This window comes from Rutilus rutilus (assembly GCF_951802725.1).
Source record: "Rutilus rutilus genome assembly, chromosome: 3".
Classification (NCBI taxonomy): domain Eukaryota; kingdom Metazoa; phylum Chordata; class Actinopteri; order Cypriniformes; family Leuciscidae; genus Rutilus; species Rutilus rutilus.
Window position 1 is genome coordinate 52,881,164 of NC_140211.1, and position 20,878 is coordinate 52,902,041.

General features: G+C 38.8%; 2 protein-coding genes across 2 annotated transcripts in view; one reads left to right on the forward strand and one right to left on the reverse strand.

Annotated features, from left to right (window-relative positions):
• The window catches only part of hnf4b (hepatic nuclear factor 4, beta), a 457,854-nt gene that overhangs the window by 391,362 nt on the left and 45,614 nt on the right, over positions 1–20,878 (reverse strand). The gene's annotated exons all lie outside the window — the stretch shown is intronic.
• On the forward strand, positions 967–19,043 carry crispld2 (cysteine-rich secretory protein LCCL domain containing 2). The gene is made up of 15 exons (XM_084403695.1): positions 967–1,095; positions 3,244–3,578; positions 6,941–7,059; positions 7,394–7,526; positions 10,288–10,403; positions 10,782–10,882; positions 11,886–12,053; positions 12,226–12,286; positions 12,377–12,443; positions 12,538–12,668; positions 12,769–12,812; positions 13,502–13,574; positions 13,682–13,757; positions 15,529–15,659; positions 17,368–19,043. Exons 2-15 carry the CDS (start codon positions 3,324–3,326, stop codon positions 17,417–17,419), a joined length of 1,527 nt encoding a protein of 508 aa, XP_084259821.1. The 5' UTR covers positions 967–1,095; positions 3,244–3,323; the 3' UTR covers positions 17,420–19,043.

Consider the following 20,878-nt stretch of genomic DNA (forward strand, 5'->3'; position numbering starts at 1 on the left):
ATTTATCAAGTTCACGGATAATTGTGCGTGCATTTATTAATCATGATACTAAAATCATAATAACGTAGGCTATACTTTGTACAAAAAAATCAGATGAGCCCAGAATATTTAATTACACGTTAAGCATTTTCCTCCCATAAAAAACTCTAATAATAACACTTCATGTTGCTTAATGCAGATTAGACTGTTATGTCATATTATGTCGAAATAACGAGTTATTATGTCGAAATAACGAGCTATTATGTCGAAATAACGAGCTATTATGTCGAAATAACGAGCTATTATGTCGAAAAACAAGTTATTATGTCGAAATAACAGATATTATGTCGAAAATAAAGACTTATTATGTCGAAATAACAGATATTATGTCGAAAATAACGACTTATTATGTCGAATTAACTAGATATTATGTCGAAATAACAGATATTATGTCAAAATAATGATTATTATGTCGAAATAACAAGATAAGTTTTCTTTTTATTCTTTTTTCTTCACCTTGTGGTTCAGGGCTTCCATATAATACAGCATAATATTTTGGGGGGTGCTATTGGGGAGCTTTGGTCTTTCTTGGGGGTGCTGAAGCATATATATATATATATATATATATTTAAGGGAATTAAAATATGAATTAACAGCAGGTTACCAGACATAATAGTGCAAAGTATAAAAAAATAAAAGCTGGAGCAAAATAATATTTAATAAATATTTGTAAGCATTTATAAAACCATTCATGTATTGACAGAACTAATGACAAATTACAAAACGATAACTCGTCGACAAACATTCTGCTGTCGTGTGGTGTTGAGTAATCCTCTGTGTCTCTGGAGGTAGTTTGAGATGATTTATGTTCTTTGCGTTTTCATCTCGACATCGTTCGTCAGAGCGATGGAGTTTCGCCAAGAACACAGCCTTCTTCAACCTCCCCCTCCTCTCCTCCTCTATAAAAGGAGCTGAGCTGCTTCCACAGAGTCAGTCAGAGTCCACAGCTGCCAAACGGCCTCAACTACTCACACTTGTTTGAAGGAAAATACTCCAGCCGCAAGACACTGAGCTGCAGCAACCTCTGGAATAGCTTGTGGAGAAGATTCAGACTAGGTAAACAATGTTTTTTGACTTTTTATTATATAAAAGATAGATCACAGAGCGAGTTATCTTTACATAGGCATTCTTGATTAATTGCATTTAGGTGCATTTAGTGAATTAAAGTTCAGTATCAAGAGAGGAGCTTTTTTCTCCTTTTTTGGTAATGAACCATTGATAGTCAGTGTTTATCAGCATATAGATCTAAGAGCTCAGGTGATGAGTATCAAAATGCAATTTGAGCATGATTTTGGACATTAGTTGCACTCATTGCCAAACTGGAAAATGAGCATGTGGTTCGACTGTCATGCTGTCATAACAATCTTTTGCCATTTTAAACTTTAATGTTTGTGCAAAGCACAATGTGCACAAACCGAAAAGCATTTTGCCTTATAAAGTGCAGATGGACCACCTGCCAATGTTTATGTGGACTAGGTGCCCGGTTGGCATTTTCCTGGCTGCTCTGTCTGTCATGGTAGTATAAAAATCCAGTAGAGGGATGAGCAGAAGTGAATGTGAACTAGAGAGAAAGAAAGGGAGGCAGCTGGAACTGAAGCAGTGCCTGTGTTTACTCAGACTTGGTGTTGGATGTCAAGGCTCTGCAGAGAGAAAGTGTGAGAAGTAAAAATGAGAGAGATTTGGATTGTTCTATAAATCCTGATAAGCAGGACGATTCTGGGGCTTGGTGTTTCACGTGTTTGGCTCATCTGCATTTAGGTGCGTGGGGCTGGAGGTGGCCACTTTTCTCTTCCATCTCCTCCAATAAATAACCCAAATTCACTTGCTCTTCGCTCCCATTCTTGCACCTCCTCCAGTCGCTGTCCAATCCAGGACAGTTCCATTCCCAGAGAAAGTCAGTCTAGGACAGAGAAGAATCTGCTTTGATAAATGTGTGAGTGAAACCACTGCTGAGTGTGGATTTATTCCTCTCCTTATTGCTAATGAATTATCCTTTGTCCCACTGTCACCTCAGGATATTAATGAGTTTAATAAACAAAGTTCAGCGTATGGATGGATGCTGAACATGCAGAGATCAAACAGACCTGCTGGTCCATCAAACTAACAAATCTAATCAAAGGAGATCAGGCTTAGTAGTTTCGTCTTTTGAGTAGTGATGAAAGATTACAATGGGTTTTTGTTATGGAGGGGCTTTGATAGTTTTCACTGTAATGATGAGACCTTTGGCTTGACATGTCCAAACTGGGGCGAACTGACTATGACAAACAATAAACATTCTTCAAATTAGAGCAAAACTATTCATTTAATGTGGATCAATGTGGGACATTTCATTATCTCACGTGTGAGTGCTGCTCCAGTGAGGATAGATGGCAAATTTCATCTGAGCAAGTTCTGGCAATTCAGCAGAAAGAAAAAGGTTGAATTCTGTTCTTCAAAAACTCCTGTCTGTCATATTTCTGCCAGAAAGACCCGGGAGGCAAAATAACGTAACAAGTATGGAGGGGAAGGGACCATCCTGGTGGTGGTGGGGAGGGTGGAGGTGAATGTAGGCGTCAGCATCTGCGAACTCAGACATGTGGAAGAAGCGATCTTTTATACGGTAATAAGTGACGTAACAATTGAGTCTTCCCGGCAGAATTTACGCTAAAGCTTTCAATTCACAGCACTATCATAAGAAACCAACAAGGAATTGTCTCTTTTAGGACCATTAAGATGTTTTGACATTATTTTCATATTCTTATGACAATTAAGTGCAATTCTTATTACTTTAATTAAATCAAGAATTTGAGCTCACAAAGTAATATGACAGTGAATCTTATTTATCTTAAAATTGTGCTTGCTTTATGCAAAATGACCTGTTTACTGATTTGGATGTGAAATGTAACCTGGACATGTTTTTGTTCGATTCAGCTAATGGATAAGCAGAGTTTAAACAAAGGAGCAGTTACTGCAAAACATGGATGGATGAATCTTATGTAGTCCCAGAATAGCAACTCAGATTCTGTTGTTATTGGGTTCATCTGTTTGTGATGTATGTTTAGTCAGGATGCAATAAGAGTGACTAATGAAGCCAATTTTGCAAATTCCTCTTTGAAGCACTAATTTCTCTTTTTGAGTAAACACATAGACATGTGTTTACTATCCATCGTTTTCTCCAACAACTTTCCCAACACTTATCCTCATGGAAACCATATTTCCTTCCAGATTTTCCAGAACAGAGCACTGAAGACCAGCTCACACAAGGCAGTCTACTGTGATCCGACCCTGAAAGCATCAACGCTGCCATGAACAGTCTCGTTTCCATCGCCCTGATATTCCTGGGTGCCAGCTTGTCTGCTTCGCTCTTCCTTCCCGACTCCCTGGAGCTGAGGCAGTTAATGCAACGCTACCAGGATGAGCTGGAACCCAACAGCACAAAAGCTGAAGTGCCTGTGCGCACTCGCAGAGCCATCAAGTGGACGGACAGGGAGGAGATCCTGCAACTGCACAACAAGCTGAGAGGAGAGGTGTACCCGACTGCCTCCAACATGGAGTACATGGTGAGAATGTCATTTTACTCACATCCAACTTTATTATGATTTACTGTAACATCAAGGGTCTGCACAGAGACACTAAAATGAACTGAGGTGAAAACTAGGTAACTGAGTTACCTAACTAGAAAGCACGCCATCATACGTGTGCGGCAGACACTAAGATTGTTTCAAAAGGTAGGCAATAACATAATGCTGACATCTAAGTGCCTTATTTTGGCTAAAGAGACACTGAGAAGAAAACCTCAGAATGTGACATGCTGCATTTTTACCAACGATGGCAGATTTATTCTTGATATTCATTCATTAAAACATACCATTAATTAAAAATAGTTCAATCTATTTTAAAATGCATTATTTTACCCAACATTTCTGTGTGTGCTATGTATTACCTTGTGAAAATGAAGTACATGTAAGCATACAAAGCGCAATTAAGCACACTTCTTTTTCCCCAAGGGTTGTTACGCTTATTAATACTCTGTTCCCTGCTGACAGATCCAGCATAAACAAGCATGAATTCCATATTGGTCCAAGCGGTATTATGCTCGTTAGCCCTGGTATAGTAGCTGGTGGACCAGCATAGTCATGCTGTTCTCAAACAAAATTGGACTGGAATAGCTGGTCCAGCAAACTGGGGACCAGCAAACCGGGGACCAGCAAACCAGCGTCTCATGCTGATTCCAGCATGCATTTAGGTTAGCTTAGCAACATGCTAACATTAGATCCTATCAGTTTGTCTAGTTTCCCAGTGCTGTCTGTGCATATGAAGAGTGTATCAAAGCCGTCACTAATGAGGTTCTATTTCAGTTAGTATGCTGCGTTAGAATATAACTGTCAATGAAGACAGCAAGACAGTTCAGTTGGTTTTAGAACCGAGATGCTGTGAGTTTAGTCTGCAGCAAAGGTATTTTTATGTCGACCACAGAGCTGTACAAAACCAACACTCAGTTCTGCATTAATGACCCTGGTTTATACTAATTGTGTTATGTGTTAGCATCAGTCATCTTTTTTTCTGGTGCAGTAAATATCTTTAGGTTTGCTTAGGGGCCAAATACAGGCTTCACGGGGAGAGACATTGCTTTTACAAGTGTAATCTTGTCTGGAAAAGATGAACTCACTGGGATGCAGAGCAGTCAGCGTGGTGTGGTGCCTTTTTACTGTGGAGACAATTGCACTGCTGCTTATAGCCGCCGGCTGAGACAGGAGTCAGACACAGGTAGATTAGTGACATTACTGGAACAGATATGAGGCTTCAGTTATGTGACAAAATGGCAGGTACTGTATGCTGCCTTGAAATCGCACGTGATTCAAAGGGATTCCCTTTGTTTGTCCCTACGTTTTCGGACACTTAACTGCATTTTAAATTCAATTAAATGAAAATGTATTATGGTTTTCATTTATATTAAATGCAGTTAGTAGAACTTAAGAGTGTTTCTTGACCCACTTAAGTAGGACTACAACATTATATGCAAGTTCATTTGTTACTTCTATTCTTGCCTATTTATTGGGAAAATCTTATTAAAGCCCAAATAATATTTAGCATCACATTTGAATGTCATTTACTTGAATGCATGTGGTGTATTTAAATATATTTGTAATAACACATCTGTAATGATGGTGCAATTTCAAATGTATTAACTATAAATATATATAACACACTACAGTTAAAATTATTATAAAATATTTTACATATGGTTTAGTATCTTTGTCAAAACATCAAAATAAGTGTGTTAAGAAACATAGTCATGAAAATGTACTCTAAGTACACTTAAGCGGCCTTTTATTTAATATTATATTATCAACAGGTATAGTTTAAAAAAATAATAATACACTTTTAAGATTTGAAGTACGTTACAAGTGCACATTCAATACATTTAAGTGCACTTCTATTTCACAAGTCATAGTTCACCCAAAAATGACAATGCTGTCACCATTTACTCGCGGCCATGTTGTTCCAAGCCTGTACGATTCTTCCTGTGGAACACAAAATACGTTTTTTTGAAGTTCCAGTTAGAAGTAATGCTGACCTAGCAAAAGCTTGGTTATGTTGTACCAGTAGATGATACTCCTACACTGTTACACAACCTATATAATTTATTTATTTAATGAATAATATTTTTCATAAAGCTAATTGCAAAGGTGAGACATTGGCTGTATTCTGACAAAGACTGACTCAGTTTGAAGGCCTTATGCTGCCTTCATGTGCAATCGGAAATGTTCTAATTCCCACTTCTGAAGTTGTGTACGAGCTCGTCGCAATCAAGTGCTTTGTTGTTGGAAAGAACAGGAATCATGGAAGACATCAGGTTTATTCTTGCCTATTTATTGGGAAAATCGTATTAAAGCCAAAATGATATTTAGCGTCCCATTCATTGACAACCATGCAAACATTCACCAAGCTATCTAGATTGTCAGAATTTAAAATACAGGTTAATTTCACTGTATAAAACATACAATATGCATGATTATGATTATTCTTGGGGACTTGGGTATTAAAATGATCCCCGAGCTTCCTGATGGTAAATACGACTTGAGAGGGCATTCATGTCCAATTTTTAACAAGGAAACTCATGTTTACGATAATTCCGATAGCACAAGATGGCAGCATTAATTGTATGCCATTGCAAAGTATTGTAGGAAATTGAGTTTTAAAAACTTTTTCGTTGGAAACGCTTTAATCATAGGTGTTCTGGGGACCTACTGAGAGCACAGCCTTGCTTTATTACTCTGCCCTGTGTACCTTTGCATATGGTACATTGAAAGTGAATGTAATGTTGATGTAGTGAGTTTTTAAGGGAAAGATACAAAGAGAAAGGCCTTATGGTTAATGTAGTTGGGCTGATGCCTTTGAGAAAGACAGGAGTCTACCACAAGCAGGGGTTTCAGAACCGCTGCCAGGCCTCAGCGAACAAGTAAGGGTTTCAGAAATGTGGCGTAGTCCCAAACAGCACCTTTAGAACTGAGGTTACAGAATGTGTGAGTGTTTGTGCCCATAATGCAGTTGGAAATTTACTGAGAGTTCCTCAGAGGTGAAGAACCCTGTTCTGTGGGGCGAAGTGAGTCCTCTCTCCCTACAGGTGGAGAAATAAGCTGGGGAAATTTGTCTCATTTAACCCTGATTGCTGGGGATTTACAATGGATGTAAGCCAAGCTCTGATGTGCGTGCATGTAACCAATATTTTAGTTGTATTGGGCCTGATTCCCAGTCCTATATTGAAGATGAAGAGTGAGAGGAAGGCAAAGGGAATTTTCTGGGAATAAAACTCAGTATGTTCAGTATTTTGTTAAAGTCTCATATGAGACATATGAGAATTCTGAATCTGTTGTGTTCTGCTGGGAGTTTGATTTAGCTTGTGTGTGTATATGACCAGGTTTGGGATGATGAACTGGAGAAGACGGCAACCTATTGGGCGGAACAATGCCAGTGGGAACATGGACCTCAAGACCTTCTTAAGTCCATCGGGCAGAACCTTGCAGTGCACTGGGGAAGGTATGAGTACACACACATTTACAAAGACCATATCAGTCTGTTCCTGTATCATAACCGGTTGTGCAAGGTGCTACTAATGGCAACAGTCATGGAAAACATGGATATATTAGAATATTTGAATTTTAAAATTGTGATTTCAGGCCTGAAAAAGTCTCTAGAGATTGAAATTGTTCATTCAGATCTGGGGACATACTTTATTTTCAACATTTTGCCAAAATTGTTGCTGCATACCCCTCGTAGTTGCGCCCCTGCTATTAGGCCACGACTGCCCCTTGTTTAAGTAGTGGTGTGATACTCATAATCATATTAAATAATTGTGTCTCTTTCCTGATAGGTACCGCTCTCCTGCCTACCATGTGCAGGCCTGGTACGATGAGGTGAAGGACTACACCTACCCTTACCCCCATGAGTGCAACCCGTGGTGCCCTGAGCGCTGCTCTGGACCCATGTGCACCCACTACACACAAGTGAGTGAGAAAGATTAGTTAGCTAACAATTATCCCAGTGGGACTAAACAACATGACCTTGTTTATGATTTTAAAACTCGTGTGCGAAGGTGTGCACTTGCTAGCTTGAGTTTACTCTTCACCAGCGGTGTTTAATAAGTAGCATGTGTGACCTGCATTAAAATAGAAGTACCATTGAAAACAGCATATGGAGTGCAGCCTTGACCACTGGTGTTCATTAACCTGGCACAGAACAGTGTCTTGTATCACACATGTAATATATAATGTATTTGGACACCTGAGAGAGTCCTAAAAATGCTTAAAAGGACAATTACACCCGAAAATGAAAAATGAATCATTTTCGTCCATCCATTGACAGTCCATTGAGGTTCTTTCTAATGCACCAAGCATGTAATGTATGAGATTCTGATGCTCTATGTGTATTCGTTGATCAATGCTTATACGCTAATTATATCTGTCCATCATATAAAGTGATTGCATCTCATCAGACTTGGATTAAACCGCTCAATTCATATACGATTTCTTATTGCCAAATTTTGGATTTTTATTGGAGGGACAGAAATCTCTCAGGTTTCATTAAAACATCTTCATTTGCATTTCGAAGATGCATGAAAGTCTGAGTTTGGACGACATGAAGGCAGTTGACAAATTTTTCATTTTTGGGTGAATTTTTTGGTAATTATACCTTGTAGTGTCCAAATATTATTTAGATTCACTGTAGGTAATTATAAGTAACCAGTGGTTTGCTGCAGCCCTCATTCTGTTTCATTCTACACTTCTTAACAGCTTATTATCCCTTTTTCTTTAAATGATGGCATTTGAAAAAGAATGTTGATACTGTCAAAACATATTGAACATGCCAGATCAAGCAGATAAAATGCACAAAGAAAAGAAAAGTAGGAAAGAGAAGCAAACCAAAGTCTGAGAGAGAATAACAGAGAAAATTGAGAATGAAAATAATAATACAAAAAATAAAACAAGAAAGAGAGAGGGGTTGGGCAATGGCCTCACGTCCTCTCAGACTTTACCTCACTGGAATGAGTTTGTCCCACATTCTCTCAGCTTGCTGGCCCTCAAAAAGCAGGTCACCAGCATCTGGAAAGCGTTCCTTGACTCCTGAATCATTTTCCTGTTTGACCTGAATTCTTTTGAAGATGCAGAGTCGTAGGGGATCCGTGCCAAATCCACGCAGCAATTCTCCTTGTTTTCTGCTCCTCTCTCACGTGCTGTGCAAGGGCCCCTCAGTCTTCTCTCTGCCAAACGATCCATCAGGGATAAACCTGAGTTTGTGTTTTTTGAGACTGATTAGTTTGCTGTATCATTGTCCCATGGCCGACACCGCCTGTGGCCTCTTTTTTGCCCCCGTGCAGGAAGTGCATTCCCGAGAGAGCATTGAGACGTGTTCCCTCGGCTTGTGCTCGAAGGGGTTGGATGCAACCCCACTACGGTTTAACTGTATGTATGAAAAAAAAAGGCCTGACTAAGCACTTCCCTTTCATTTCACAGCCAAATGGTTTGGCTCGTGCTGCAGGACTGTACCCAGTGAACTCTATTGTGTTTAAGCGAATCAGCTTGGGCCTTGACCACAACTCAGTGGGCTGCACGCAGGCATTACTTTGTTTGTGTGGATAAGAGTGGATGAAGGGAAGGATCACACACGTTTTTCAGGAAACTGGCCCGGTCACACTTGAGGTGCTTCTCCTTCCGCCCTTCAGTGCAGAATGAAAGAGGGCAGTCTCTATTCATGGCCCCCGTGGCCCCATCAATCTTCTGCTGCTGCCCCAGAACGGAGACCGATTCCTGTTGGGGAACACTTCCTCCTCTGGTCTGGGGGGAGCTGATATGGATGCATTTTTTATTCTTTCAACACCAACAACAGCAAAGAGATCTGCATCTTTTGTGCATACCAAAATATTTTTTTGGGGTCCCACTTTATATTAGGTGTCTTTAACTACTATGTAATTACGTCAATAATAATAATTGTTTGGTACAATGAACTTATTGAGTTCTTGTTTTATTGCAAAACACATTTGCTGCTATTGAGGTTGGATACGGGTAAGGTTAGGGACTGGTTTGGTGGTATGGGTAGGTTTAAGAGTGGGTTAATGGGTAGGGGTAGGCGTGTAATATCTACAAATATTAATTACAGATGTAATTACATGGAGGTATTTGTAAAAAAATAAGTAGGTTACATTTTATTTTAAGGTGTCTGTGTTACAATGTTATTATACATTCAAGTACTGAGTAATAATAATTAACTACATGTACTTACTATAGGGTTAGGTTTAGGATGAGTGTTTGGTTTAGGGTTAATTGCATGTAATTATGCATAATTTATAGTTATTACTACAGTAACTACATGTAACGTGTAACAATGACACTGTAAAATAAATTGTTACCCATAAGTACCATGTACAAATGTATGTACATAATAAGTGCATGGTATCAAATGATTAGTTTAAATGTTATAGTAGTTAAAGACACTTAATATAAACCTAATTTAAACATGTTGTATATGGTTGCTTACTAGCTCAAGTAAAAAGAGCTCTAGACTTGGCTTGGGTCCATCCTCTAGATTTTTTTTTTTTTTTGCTGATGAAAATTGTAATTACAAGATCGCTTACAAAAGAAATAACACAGTTCTCTTCAACAAGCCAGATTATTTGAGGCCATCATTGCTTCAACTTACATGTCAAGGTTCAATATTAGGAATATTGAATACAAACATCACTAATAATAATGTATTTTTCTTCGTTTGCAGCTGGTCTGGGCCACAACCAATCGTGTTGGCTGTGCTGTACACATGTGTCCACGTATGAACGTTTGGGGAGAGGTCTGGGAGAACTCTGTCTATCTCGTCTGCAACTACTCGCCAAAGTAAGACCAGTAACTGTGCTGTTTCTGCTGACGTTTATTCACTTAACACCAGATGGCTCATCACTATTCCTGATGATTATCCTATATGGAACAAAACTTTTTTTAAGCAAAGATTCCATCCCTCAAAACATAAGCTATAAGCAAAGTTTTATCCTTTGGAAAATGGAAAGGTAAATGAAGGCTTTTTGGAAAGGAAAACATTGACAGAATATGCTATTCTTTTCCAAGCTAATGATTTAATTTGGCAGCTGGGGTTTGTTTTCCTAAATCAGTCCTGAGATCCGTGAAAGTGTGTGATAATGTGTTTTGAGTGCTCAGTCAAATGTACAGATTTTGCAGTAATTTCCAAACTCATGCTGAACCTGTGCCCTCTTCTAGGGGAAACTGGATCGGGGAATCCCCGTACCAACATGGCCGCCCCTGCTCCCAGTGTCCACCAAGCTATGGAGGAGGCTGCAGAGACAACCTCTGTTACAAAGGTGAGGATGATGAATGAGGATAGAAGAATGATTACAAAGGTATAACCAGTAGCAGCTCCTGACCATATATTTTGGTAGGCCAGATTCTGGGTCTTAGTGGCAGTTTATGATAAACATTTTGTAAGCTTTATATTGTAATTGCTGAACACATACAGAACACTTTTGGCAGAGGTTGCATTATTGAACATCAAACATGAAACAGAAATATATATATATATATATATATAATACTTTCATTAATTTGATATGCTACTCCACATAGGAAGAACAGACAATACCAACTAGTTACTGACCTTGATGCAGACTAATATACACATAGCTGAAGCCAATTGATATCATCTTGGTCTGGAGCGAGGTTTACATAAGGTAATGGTAAAATAAGCGGGGCAGTCTGAAATCTGCCCCAATGGCTCTCTATGAGAGACCGCTGCAGTTCCATTTTTCACCACATATTTACATTGGAAAATTGTGGGGCGCTGTAGAGCTGAGGAGGATTCAGGCACTCGCTGCCCTGATAATATATTCATAATACATCATGCCTGCCTAAGACATACGTTAAATTTGTATATATCCTGCTCACATTTTGACTTAAATTAGTCTATGCAATAAAATATTTGTTGGAGATTTCTGAACACATTTACAACTTATCATTGGTTCAGTTTATATAGGGGTCTATGGCCCTGTTTACACCTGGTATTAAGATGCATTTTGTTCAATCGGATTACAAGTAGGCGAGGGAGACACATTCCCGTTTACACCTGTTTTAATCCATCTCACTTTCAACCACTGCTGTCTATGGGCGGGTAAATGTATGGGTTTTTTTCAATGGACAAATTAAGCTTGCACAATTTACATATGAACACGACCAGAGACTTACGGAGAGCAGAAGCTTTCAAACACTATCTCTGGAAGTGGTCGAAAGCGGACAAGCTCAAAACGTTTCGCATCTTCATACCAGGTGTAAAGATTGAAATCTATTTTTTTTGTTTTTTTTTGTTTTTAGGAGTCCCTGAACGTCACGAGTCTCCAGATATGAATGAGGTGGAGAAGCCTCAGGAGCCGATACAGCCTCAGACTACGCCAACTAAGCCTCAGTCCAAGCCTTTCTCCCCTAAAAGAACTGTAAATGCCAAACCTTCCTCACCCAAGACTACAAGAACTACCTATCTAGGTTAGTGTGAATAATATTACTTGAAATTATAAAACAACTGAATAGTTATTAAATAATTAATAATAATAATAATTTAACAATTATTAGCATTTATTATATTTTAAAACCATTCAAATAATATAACTTTAGTAATAATGTACATTTATCTAAAGTATTCATTTTTGCCTTTCAGCCCAAATTATTAAGTGTGAGACAAAAATGAGGGACAAATGTAAAGGTGCAACCTGCAATAGGTCAGTCTGAATGAAGTAGACGTTTCTTTGAAGATTTTAACAGATGATAAGTTCTGAAAATTTACTGGTGGTCTTTTTCTTCTTTCATAGGTACAACTGCCCAGCCAACTGTGTAAATAAGAAGGGGAAAGTGTGGGGAACGCTGTACTATGATGTTGTAAGTGTTACTCTGAGATTTCACACGGTCCTGTTGTTGATGATGATGTTCGATTTATTTAATAACTCCATTTTTTTTCTTCCTGTTATTGTAGCAATCAAGTATTTGCCGTGCTGCAATCCACTATGGAATAATCGACAACAACGGAGGCCTCGTTGACGTCACAAGAAAAGACAGCTTCCCGTTCTTTGTAAAGGCAACCAAGAATGGCGTAGAGTCATTCAGGTATTTCAGTCATTTCAATTAAGTTTGTCCACAATTAATTATCCGCATTGATAGTTATTAAATCTAATCTGTGTTCTGTGATTTTTTTGTTTGTTTGTAGTAAATATAAACCTGGCAATGCATTTATGGTGTCAAAAGTGGAAGGTGAGGATTTTTACTGTTTTATCTTAATAATTCTTGTGTAAATGCAAATATTCTCATTGACCTTATAATTGTTTCAGCATGCAATCAGATATATTACATTTCAAGTTATTATATTTTATACGTACTAACTCACATAACTACAAATGTGTAATTACTAGTATATTTAAACACATGACATACAAGTTTTAATAGAAATTACATTTAAGTATATATTTTAGTTTACCATAAATACTTGTCAGTACATTCAGCAGTAGACCATATATCAAAGTCAGTAGAATTAGGAAATTCCATATAAAGATGTACTACTTAAGTGGGTCAAAAACACTTTTAAGTTCAACTAATTGCATTTAATTTAAATTTAAACAATTATTACTTCAGCTGAAATGTATCATTTTCCTGTTATCACTGTAAAGCTGATTTGAAACAATCTGTATTGTATAAAGCGCAATATACATAAAGGTGCCTTGACTTGACTTAAAAGTATACTAAAGTGTATTATTATGTGAAGGCAAATATTATAATTGATCTATTGATTGATATTTATAGTATTATATGAATGTAATTATTATATTTATAACATACTGTATATTGTAATTCATATATTAATATTATTTTATTAATAATAATAAACATTCGTTATCTTTGAGAGAAGGTCTGGTTCACCAATTATGTATTTTCCTCCTTTTTAGAGCAAACAATAGACTGCTACACGACAGTGGCAGAGATCTGTCCCTTCAAGACGTCCACCTCTCATTGTCCAAGGTACCGTTCAAAGTATTGTTATACTCAGCATATAGATTACACTCTATAATAGGTCATCTGGAAGTACTTTCTAATGCACCTTACCAGTTTCACCTCTATCTCATCAGAGTGTTCTGCCAAGCTAACTGCATAAACGAACCTTCATATTGGGCTCCAGTGGTCGGCAGCAACATCTATGCTGATGTGAGTACCCGCTTCTGTCCGTGAGCGTTACAGGGCTGAGAGATGGGAAATGAGGGAGAACAGGCGTTCGTACTCAAGCACTTATGGGACTAAAGTGAGCGTGCTACTCTTGTGGTGAGGGTCGACCGCGGGAATTGTCTGTGTGAGTCTTAAGGGAGTTGTTGGTGGAGGTGGGCTCCATTGTCGCCACTAATTTCTCTCCCAGAGTGTAGACTGACCACAGAGCAGCAGCTGTGTGAGTGAAGCTGGAGAGCAGCTCTCTTACACTGACTCATGCATGCCTGAGGTCAGGTCTTGGCCTTATGGAACACTTAACTGTTTAGGGAACAGCTTAGACAGTGTAAGTTCACTCTATGTACATAGCATATGTTTACAGAAGGAGATACAATGATTAAGAAACATTTGGTGTCTCAAGGATGTTTCTCAAGCTGTCTAGTATGGCAGCTCGAGCACCTTTGAGCCTAAGCCTCTCGCCAAATCCAAAGATTGTCAATAAATTTCATTCTCAAAGTGGTCCTGACTGAAATATAGTTATTCACTGATAACGTCAAACAACTTTTCTCTAGCAAACATTCAGAAAACCCTGTGACCGGATCATTGAATCTGTGAGATGAACTTGAAAATTGAATCAGTCCAATTTGTGAATGAATCAGTGAAATAGATCAGCTAGATTCATTGAAAAGATGACATTTACATTAGCAACAATTCAATGATTTCTTACTTAAACTTAAGATTCTCTGCAATCTGGATAATCCGCTTCTCTCGCATGTCTTTTTCTCACCGGAGAAGAGACCTGGCCTGGCTGTTTAGTGGTGTGTGAACTCAAATGAACTTGCCTTTTGGCCTTGTTGCGGCCACATTCCTCTGTAAAAGCTGAGCGTCTGTCGAGCTGGCCTCAGATCAGAGCACGCTCTCATTAACCCTCATTATACAGTGGTTTGGACTTGGTCATTTGTAAAGGTAGCCTTTGATTGAAAGTGCACTTATAATGCATGAGCAATTGGATGAGTATTATAAGATAATGCCACCCAGACAAGTGCGATGAGCTGTGCACATTCATTACTTTAAACCGGGGTAATCTCTAGGGTCATACCGAAGTGTTTAGTGGACAGAAGCAGACAGAATTGAACCTACGTTCCAGGTTAAAAGAATAGAAACTGTAGGTACATGAAGTTCCAGAGAGTTCATACACACACTGAAGCTGCCAGGCGTCTGGCCAACTTGCCTTTTCTGGAGCTCTTGAGCTCTGGCCTTGCTGGTGTGTGTACTGTAGACCTCGAAGTGATGTCATTTGTCTAGGCTCCTTTAGACTGTTTACATCTGAAGGACTGTGGAATTGAGAGTGAAAAACATAGCTGCACAGTGCTATGGCAAGCATCACTATTACTGCTGCTCGTACTTGCAACTCTGGTCCAGTTTTTTTGCTTTGATTTACAGAAGTATTGACACCAGTTGCAAAAAAGTCTGAGCAATCTGAAGATTTTGGCAGTTTGTGTTGACAGATTTAATTTATAATGGGCACATGCTCTCTGTGAAATCCTGTTATCTGAGCTGATTTCAGAACACGCATTGTTGGTCTTTCAAAAACATCAAAAACTCCAAAAATGTCAAACTTTGACCGGCAGTGTATGTAGTATATAACACGTGCAAGCGTGTGCTTTGAGGAAGCATGATATCAATCAACGGAACTACTAATGAAGCCTCTCTCTGAGAGAATGGCACAGGAGAGCATGCCGACTAAAAGAATACGCTTTTGTCTCTTCATGTCCAGGGCTCCAGTATCTGCCGAGCTGCTATCCACGCTGGAGTGATCAAAGCCGGCGGGGGATATGTGGACCTCCTGGCTCTGGATAAGAGGAAAAGTTACACCGGGACCATGAAGAATGGCATCCAGTCCGAGAGGTACACGTCCTGTATCTCGCTTCACCTCTGCTCTGGTTTCTTTCCTTTGCTTTCTCTCAGTAACTCAATTCAGCGGTCAAAAGCCATGATGGGCCAAATCTGCCTGTGGCACGTTAGTGGTTAAAGAGTAATGGTGTGGTTTCTCATCGAGGATGGACCACACAGGGACTCTTTGCTTATTCTCCAATGCTGCGCGCAAAGTGCTTAAATCGACAGAATCGGCTCCAGTGTAATGAAATCTAACACCATCATCGAAGGAATCGATCCTCGCCTCTTAAACGGATGCCTTGACCGGCCTATAAACTGAGCATACTAAAGCCATTCACTGACAGCTTGGATAGATTTTCTCCTCACCGCACACTATTCATATGATGCAATCTAGGGGAAATGGGGGGCAGCCCGTCGTGAGAACTTTATTAACAGGGAAGTATTCACATGCTCTCCATATTACCATTGGATGGAAAAGATGTTGGTGTCTGACTCAGTGGTCCCGGTCAAGGATAATTACAGCACATCTGATGCCAACGAAGCAACATGTCCAATACACCAGCACCTGAAGGCCAATCCATTTATGAATAAATGAAAAGGCCAAGGCCAGGCCAAGAACAGTAGTCAATAATGGCTGCTAGAAGAAAACTGAATGGAACCACAGCACGAGACGAGCACTGGGCCAGTGTTAATGTCATGGTTTCCAGAGCTAATCTGAATCTAGCGGGTACGCAAATCATTGTAGTCGATTAGAGGGCATTGACAATCTTGAATTGATTGAACATATACAAGAGTTAAGAAGATGATCAGACCAAGCTGAATTCTTATCGTTTCCTTTCTGACTGTCCTTCCTTGTGAAAAAGAAGTGTGCTTAATTTCAATGAATGTGCACTTGTAGTGTACTTCAGATCTTAAAAGTACATTTTTAAAATCTGTACTTGCAGATAATATTAATGAAATAAAACGCCACTTCAGTGTACTTAAAGATGACTGTTTCTCACACTTTCAAAAGGTGCACTTTGTAATAATGTCAAATGAAAGGTTTTATTTTAAAATACATTTGAAATATTAGACATTACATGTGAAGTAAACATTTTTAACTGTACTAAATTGCAACTTTATCATTTATCATATTACAAAGACAATAGAAGTACTTATGAATTCACGTATAAAGATGTACTTAAAGAATGAAAAAAATAATTTACTCTCCCTCAAGTTGTTGCAAACCTGTATGAATTTCTTTCACAAAAGAAGACATTTTAAAGAATGTCAGTAACCAGACGGCTCCCATTGACTTCTATAGCATGGAAATAAAATACTATGGAAGTCAATGGGGCCCATCAACTGTTTGGTTCCCAACATTCTTCAAAATGTCGTCTTCTGTGTTCAGCAGAAGAAAGTAAGTCATACATGTTTGGAACAACATGAGGGTGAGTAAATGATGACAGAATTTTCATTTTTGGGTGAACTATTCCTTTAAGTCCTACTTTTGGGGATCAAAAAAGCCCTCTAAAATTCAGATAATTGCATTTACAGTAATATAAACTTAAACTACACTTTTCATAATTAAATTTTTTATAGAATTAAGTGTCCATTCAGTTAGCACTTAAGCATATGTAAAAAAAAAATATGTTGCACAAGGGCCTATTCATAAAGTAGCATGTATTGTGTTTTTTAAAATAGTTTGCTAATTGTTTCTTTCTCTGTCTCTGTCTTGCAGTAAAACCAATACAGAAGGTGGTTCGTTCCGTGTCTTCGCTGTTAGAGAGTGAGACGCCACTGACGGGACACAAAAGATTTGCTCTCGAAAGACAGAAGTGGAATGCAATCCCTTCCATCTTTCTCTGACTTTTGGAGGAAAGAGACATTTAAAGAAGACCAAAGTCTTCTCAAACTATTTCAATCGATGGGCTTCCAAATGTTTTATATACAATTGTGAATAATATTTTGACCACACATGCAACTCTTAACAAAATGCAGTGTGGTAGAAATGGTATTTTAACAGCAGTGCTGGTTTAAATCGTTGTTGTTTTTTTAATCAAACAAGTCAGTTTTATTTTTTGGATTATATTCTATTAGTTTTGAATACATGCAAAATCTCTCATTTCCATACAAAATGCATATTGATTACACTGTATTTAATCTGTACAGTTTTTTATTTTTTTTTTGCTTTATTTCAAATCAGTTTTTTTGGAAGCCAGAGCAGGAATAGAGCAACATTCACCACACACCTTTTTTTTGTGGTTTTGCTTCGAGAATTATTCTTCGAATTCAATTTATCCGTAGGGGAAAAAAACCTCAGTCATGAACCAAACCAACAATTTCCAAGATGAATCACAAGATTATTAATATGTAAATATAAAAGTCTCAAAGGCTTATTGTTAAAATCAATTTTCCTGTAAAGAAAATGAAAGGGAATTTTACTTCCGGAACCCGACTGTTGCGCTCTATAGCGATAGTAGTTGAGTGTATACAATACAGTAGTGGGGATCTGTTGGACCTGGACTGGGCAAACAGATGCTATGCAGAGAAATGGGAAAGAAAAGGAGGCAGAACTCCAAGCAAAAGAGAACTTCCCTTCATAATGCATGTGAGCCTTCCAGAGTCAACACTACTCGGTCATTATGGTAAAGGTGCAAAAACATTGAAACAGTGTGCAGTCCTGGGAGAATTCAGCGTCACTGAGTGCATGTTTAGCCTCATCTTTCATTATGGCACCTTCATTTTTGTTATTTATTATTATGCGTCCTTCAATCCCTGCTCAGAACTGCAAATTACGTGGAACAGAACCAAATATTTATGAATGTGACACATGATGTGTGCTCACTTGAGAATCAAATGTCAACCCAGAGTCCGACATTATTACTGCTAAAAGCAATTTCATTGGAAGTTTAACTTATTTCTCAAGTGAACAGTGGCGGCTGAACATCGATTTGTTTAAACCACTTTTATACTGCAACATTATAAAAGGTACTTACGCTGAAAGCATGTAAAGTCATACCTCTGAGAGGATAGAGACTGCGGTCTACAGTATGTCTTATCTAAATGCATATTTCTTAGTTGTATAGTGTTCAGAGTCCAGGATTCAGACTAAATATAGATGTTCTTAAATGGAATATGGGCCGAGGAGCATATTACTTTTGTACTTTTCACCTACTTTTATTTGACTTTTTTCACTTTCTTGAATTGGTTACCTCAGTGCAGCAATATATTTGAGTATGATGTTTGTACAGTCTTTAAAAATGGTTTGTGTAAATATTCAGATTTGTGCTTTGTTTTCAGTATTGTCAGTATTGTAAGAGGATGACAGTGTATGTCCTCGGTTTCTTTTTAAAGCTAGAAGATAATTGTTTTTTGCACAAATTGAAAATAAGGCTATAAAAAAACTATGATACTAAGATTGTGTCTGTCTTTTGCTTCAGAAAAAAAAAAAGTATTTAGGTCACTGGACTTTTTTTAAATACAGTCCAATAAACAGGATATGTTGAGAACATATCAAAAACTCCCCTAGACCACACAAGCACTGGTCGACTCTTCATACTCCATTGACACTTCATACTGTCTCTTTTTAAGTGTACAAAGAATAGTGGGAGTATACAGATCACAGATATTTCGATATAAATGATTTAGACTTCAGTCGGGGTGATCGGTGGATGAGCGACATGTTATAAAATGAATTCTTGGTGCGAATACCTGAAAGCAAGTACTTTGTTGGAAGAGAGCTAGACTGAACGAGGCCTGTCCAGAATCTGAGACAAACAGTTCTCAGCGAGAGTGGCAGTTTGGTTCTTTGCCAGAACACATTCTCACTGAACAGTTTATAAAACAGGTTGCCTAAGCGCATGGAGATGCATGTTTTATGTCACACTCTGGCCCGGTGCAGGTAGTGCAACATGTTCCTGGATCAACATCTTTGTTCATCCTGGAACAACATTCTAATCAACCAATCAGATTTGAGGGACAAGTCTACAGTTTACGTCAAGTTTAGGCTTACAACCAGGGTTAGAGCTTCTATATCAGTGTTATTCACTTATCATTCCCCTCATAGGGATAAGTTAAGGGTCGGGTTAGGTTTAGAGATAGGGATGTGGTTAGGATTAAATTTTCAGACAGGAATGTTGTTCCAGGATCAACAAAATATGCTGACCCAGGAACACGTCTAACTCTGCTAAATCATTTAGGACGTCCGATGATGGAGTCACAGCAGGCAATGCAAAAACAATGCTATATGTAGGCTATATACACTCACCTAAAGGATTATTAGGAACACCATACTAATACTGTGTTTGACCCCCTTTCGCCTTCAGAACTGCCTTAATTCTACGTGGCATTGATTCAACAAGGTTCTGAAAGCATTCTTTAGAAATGTTGGCCCATATTGATGGGATAGCATCTTGCAGTTGATGGAGATTTGTGGGATGCACATCCAGGGCACGAAGCTCCCGTTCCACCACATCCCAAAGATGCTCTATTGGGTTGAGATCTGGTGACTGTGGGGGCCATTTTAGTACATTGAACTCATTGTCATGTTCAAGAAACCAATTTGAAAGGATTCGAGCTTTGTGACATGGTGCATTATCCTGCTGGAAGTAGCCATCAGAGGATGGGTACATGGTGGTCATAAAGGGATGGACATGGTCAGAAACAATGCTCAGGTAGGCCGTGGCATTTAAACGATGCCCAATTGGCACTAAGGGGCCTAAAGTGTGCCAAGAAAACATCCCCCACACCATTACACCACCACCACCAGCCTGCACAGTGGTAACAAGGCATGATGGATCCATGTTCTCATTCTGTTTACGCCAAATTCTGACTCTACCATCTGAATGTCTCAACAGAAATCGAGACTCATCAGACCAGGCAACATTTTTCCAGTCTTCAACTGTCCAATTTTGGTGAGCTCGTGCAAATTGTAGCCTCTTTTTCCTATTTGTAGTGGAGATGAGTGGTACCCGGTGGGGTCTTCTGCTGTTGTAGCCCATCCGCCTCAAGGTTGTGCGTGTTGTGGCTTCACAAATGCTTTGCTGCATACCTCGGTTGTAACGAGTGGTTATTTCAGTCAAAGTTGCTCTTCTATCAGCTTGAATCAGTCGGCCCATTCTCCTCTGACCTCTAGCATCAACAAAGGCATTTTCGCCCACAGGATTGCCGCATACTGGATGTTTTTCCCTTTTCACACCATTCTTTGTAAACCCTAGAAATGGTTGTGCGTGAAAATCCCAGTAACTGAG

What these genes read in the sequence shown, in the direction of transcription:
- crispld2 (XM_084403695.1), top strand. Translation starts at nt 3,324, where the DNA reads ATGAACAGTCTCGTTTCCATCGCCCTGATATTCCTGGGTGCCAGCTTG. An exon ending in CTTGCAGTGCACTGGGGAAG is followed by an intron (nt 7,060 to 7,393) that starts GTATGAGTACAC and finishes CTTTCCTGATAG; the next exon opens with GTACCGCTCTCCTGCCTACC. An exon ending in AAAGGTGCAACCTGCAATAG is followed by an intron (nt 12,287 to 12,376) that starts GTCAGTCTGAAT and finishes CTTCTTTCATAG; the next exon opens with GTACAACTGCCCAGCCAACT.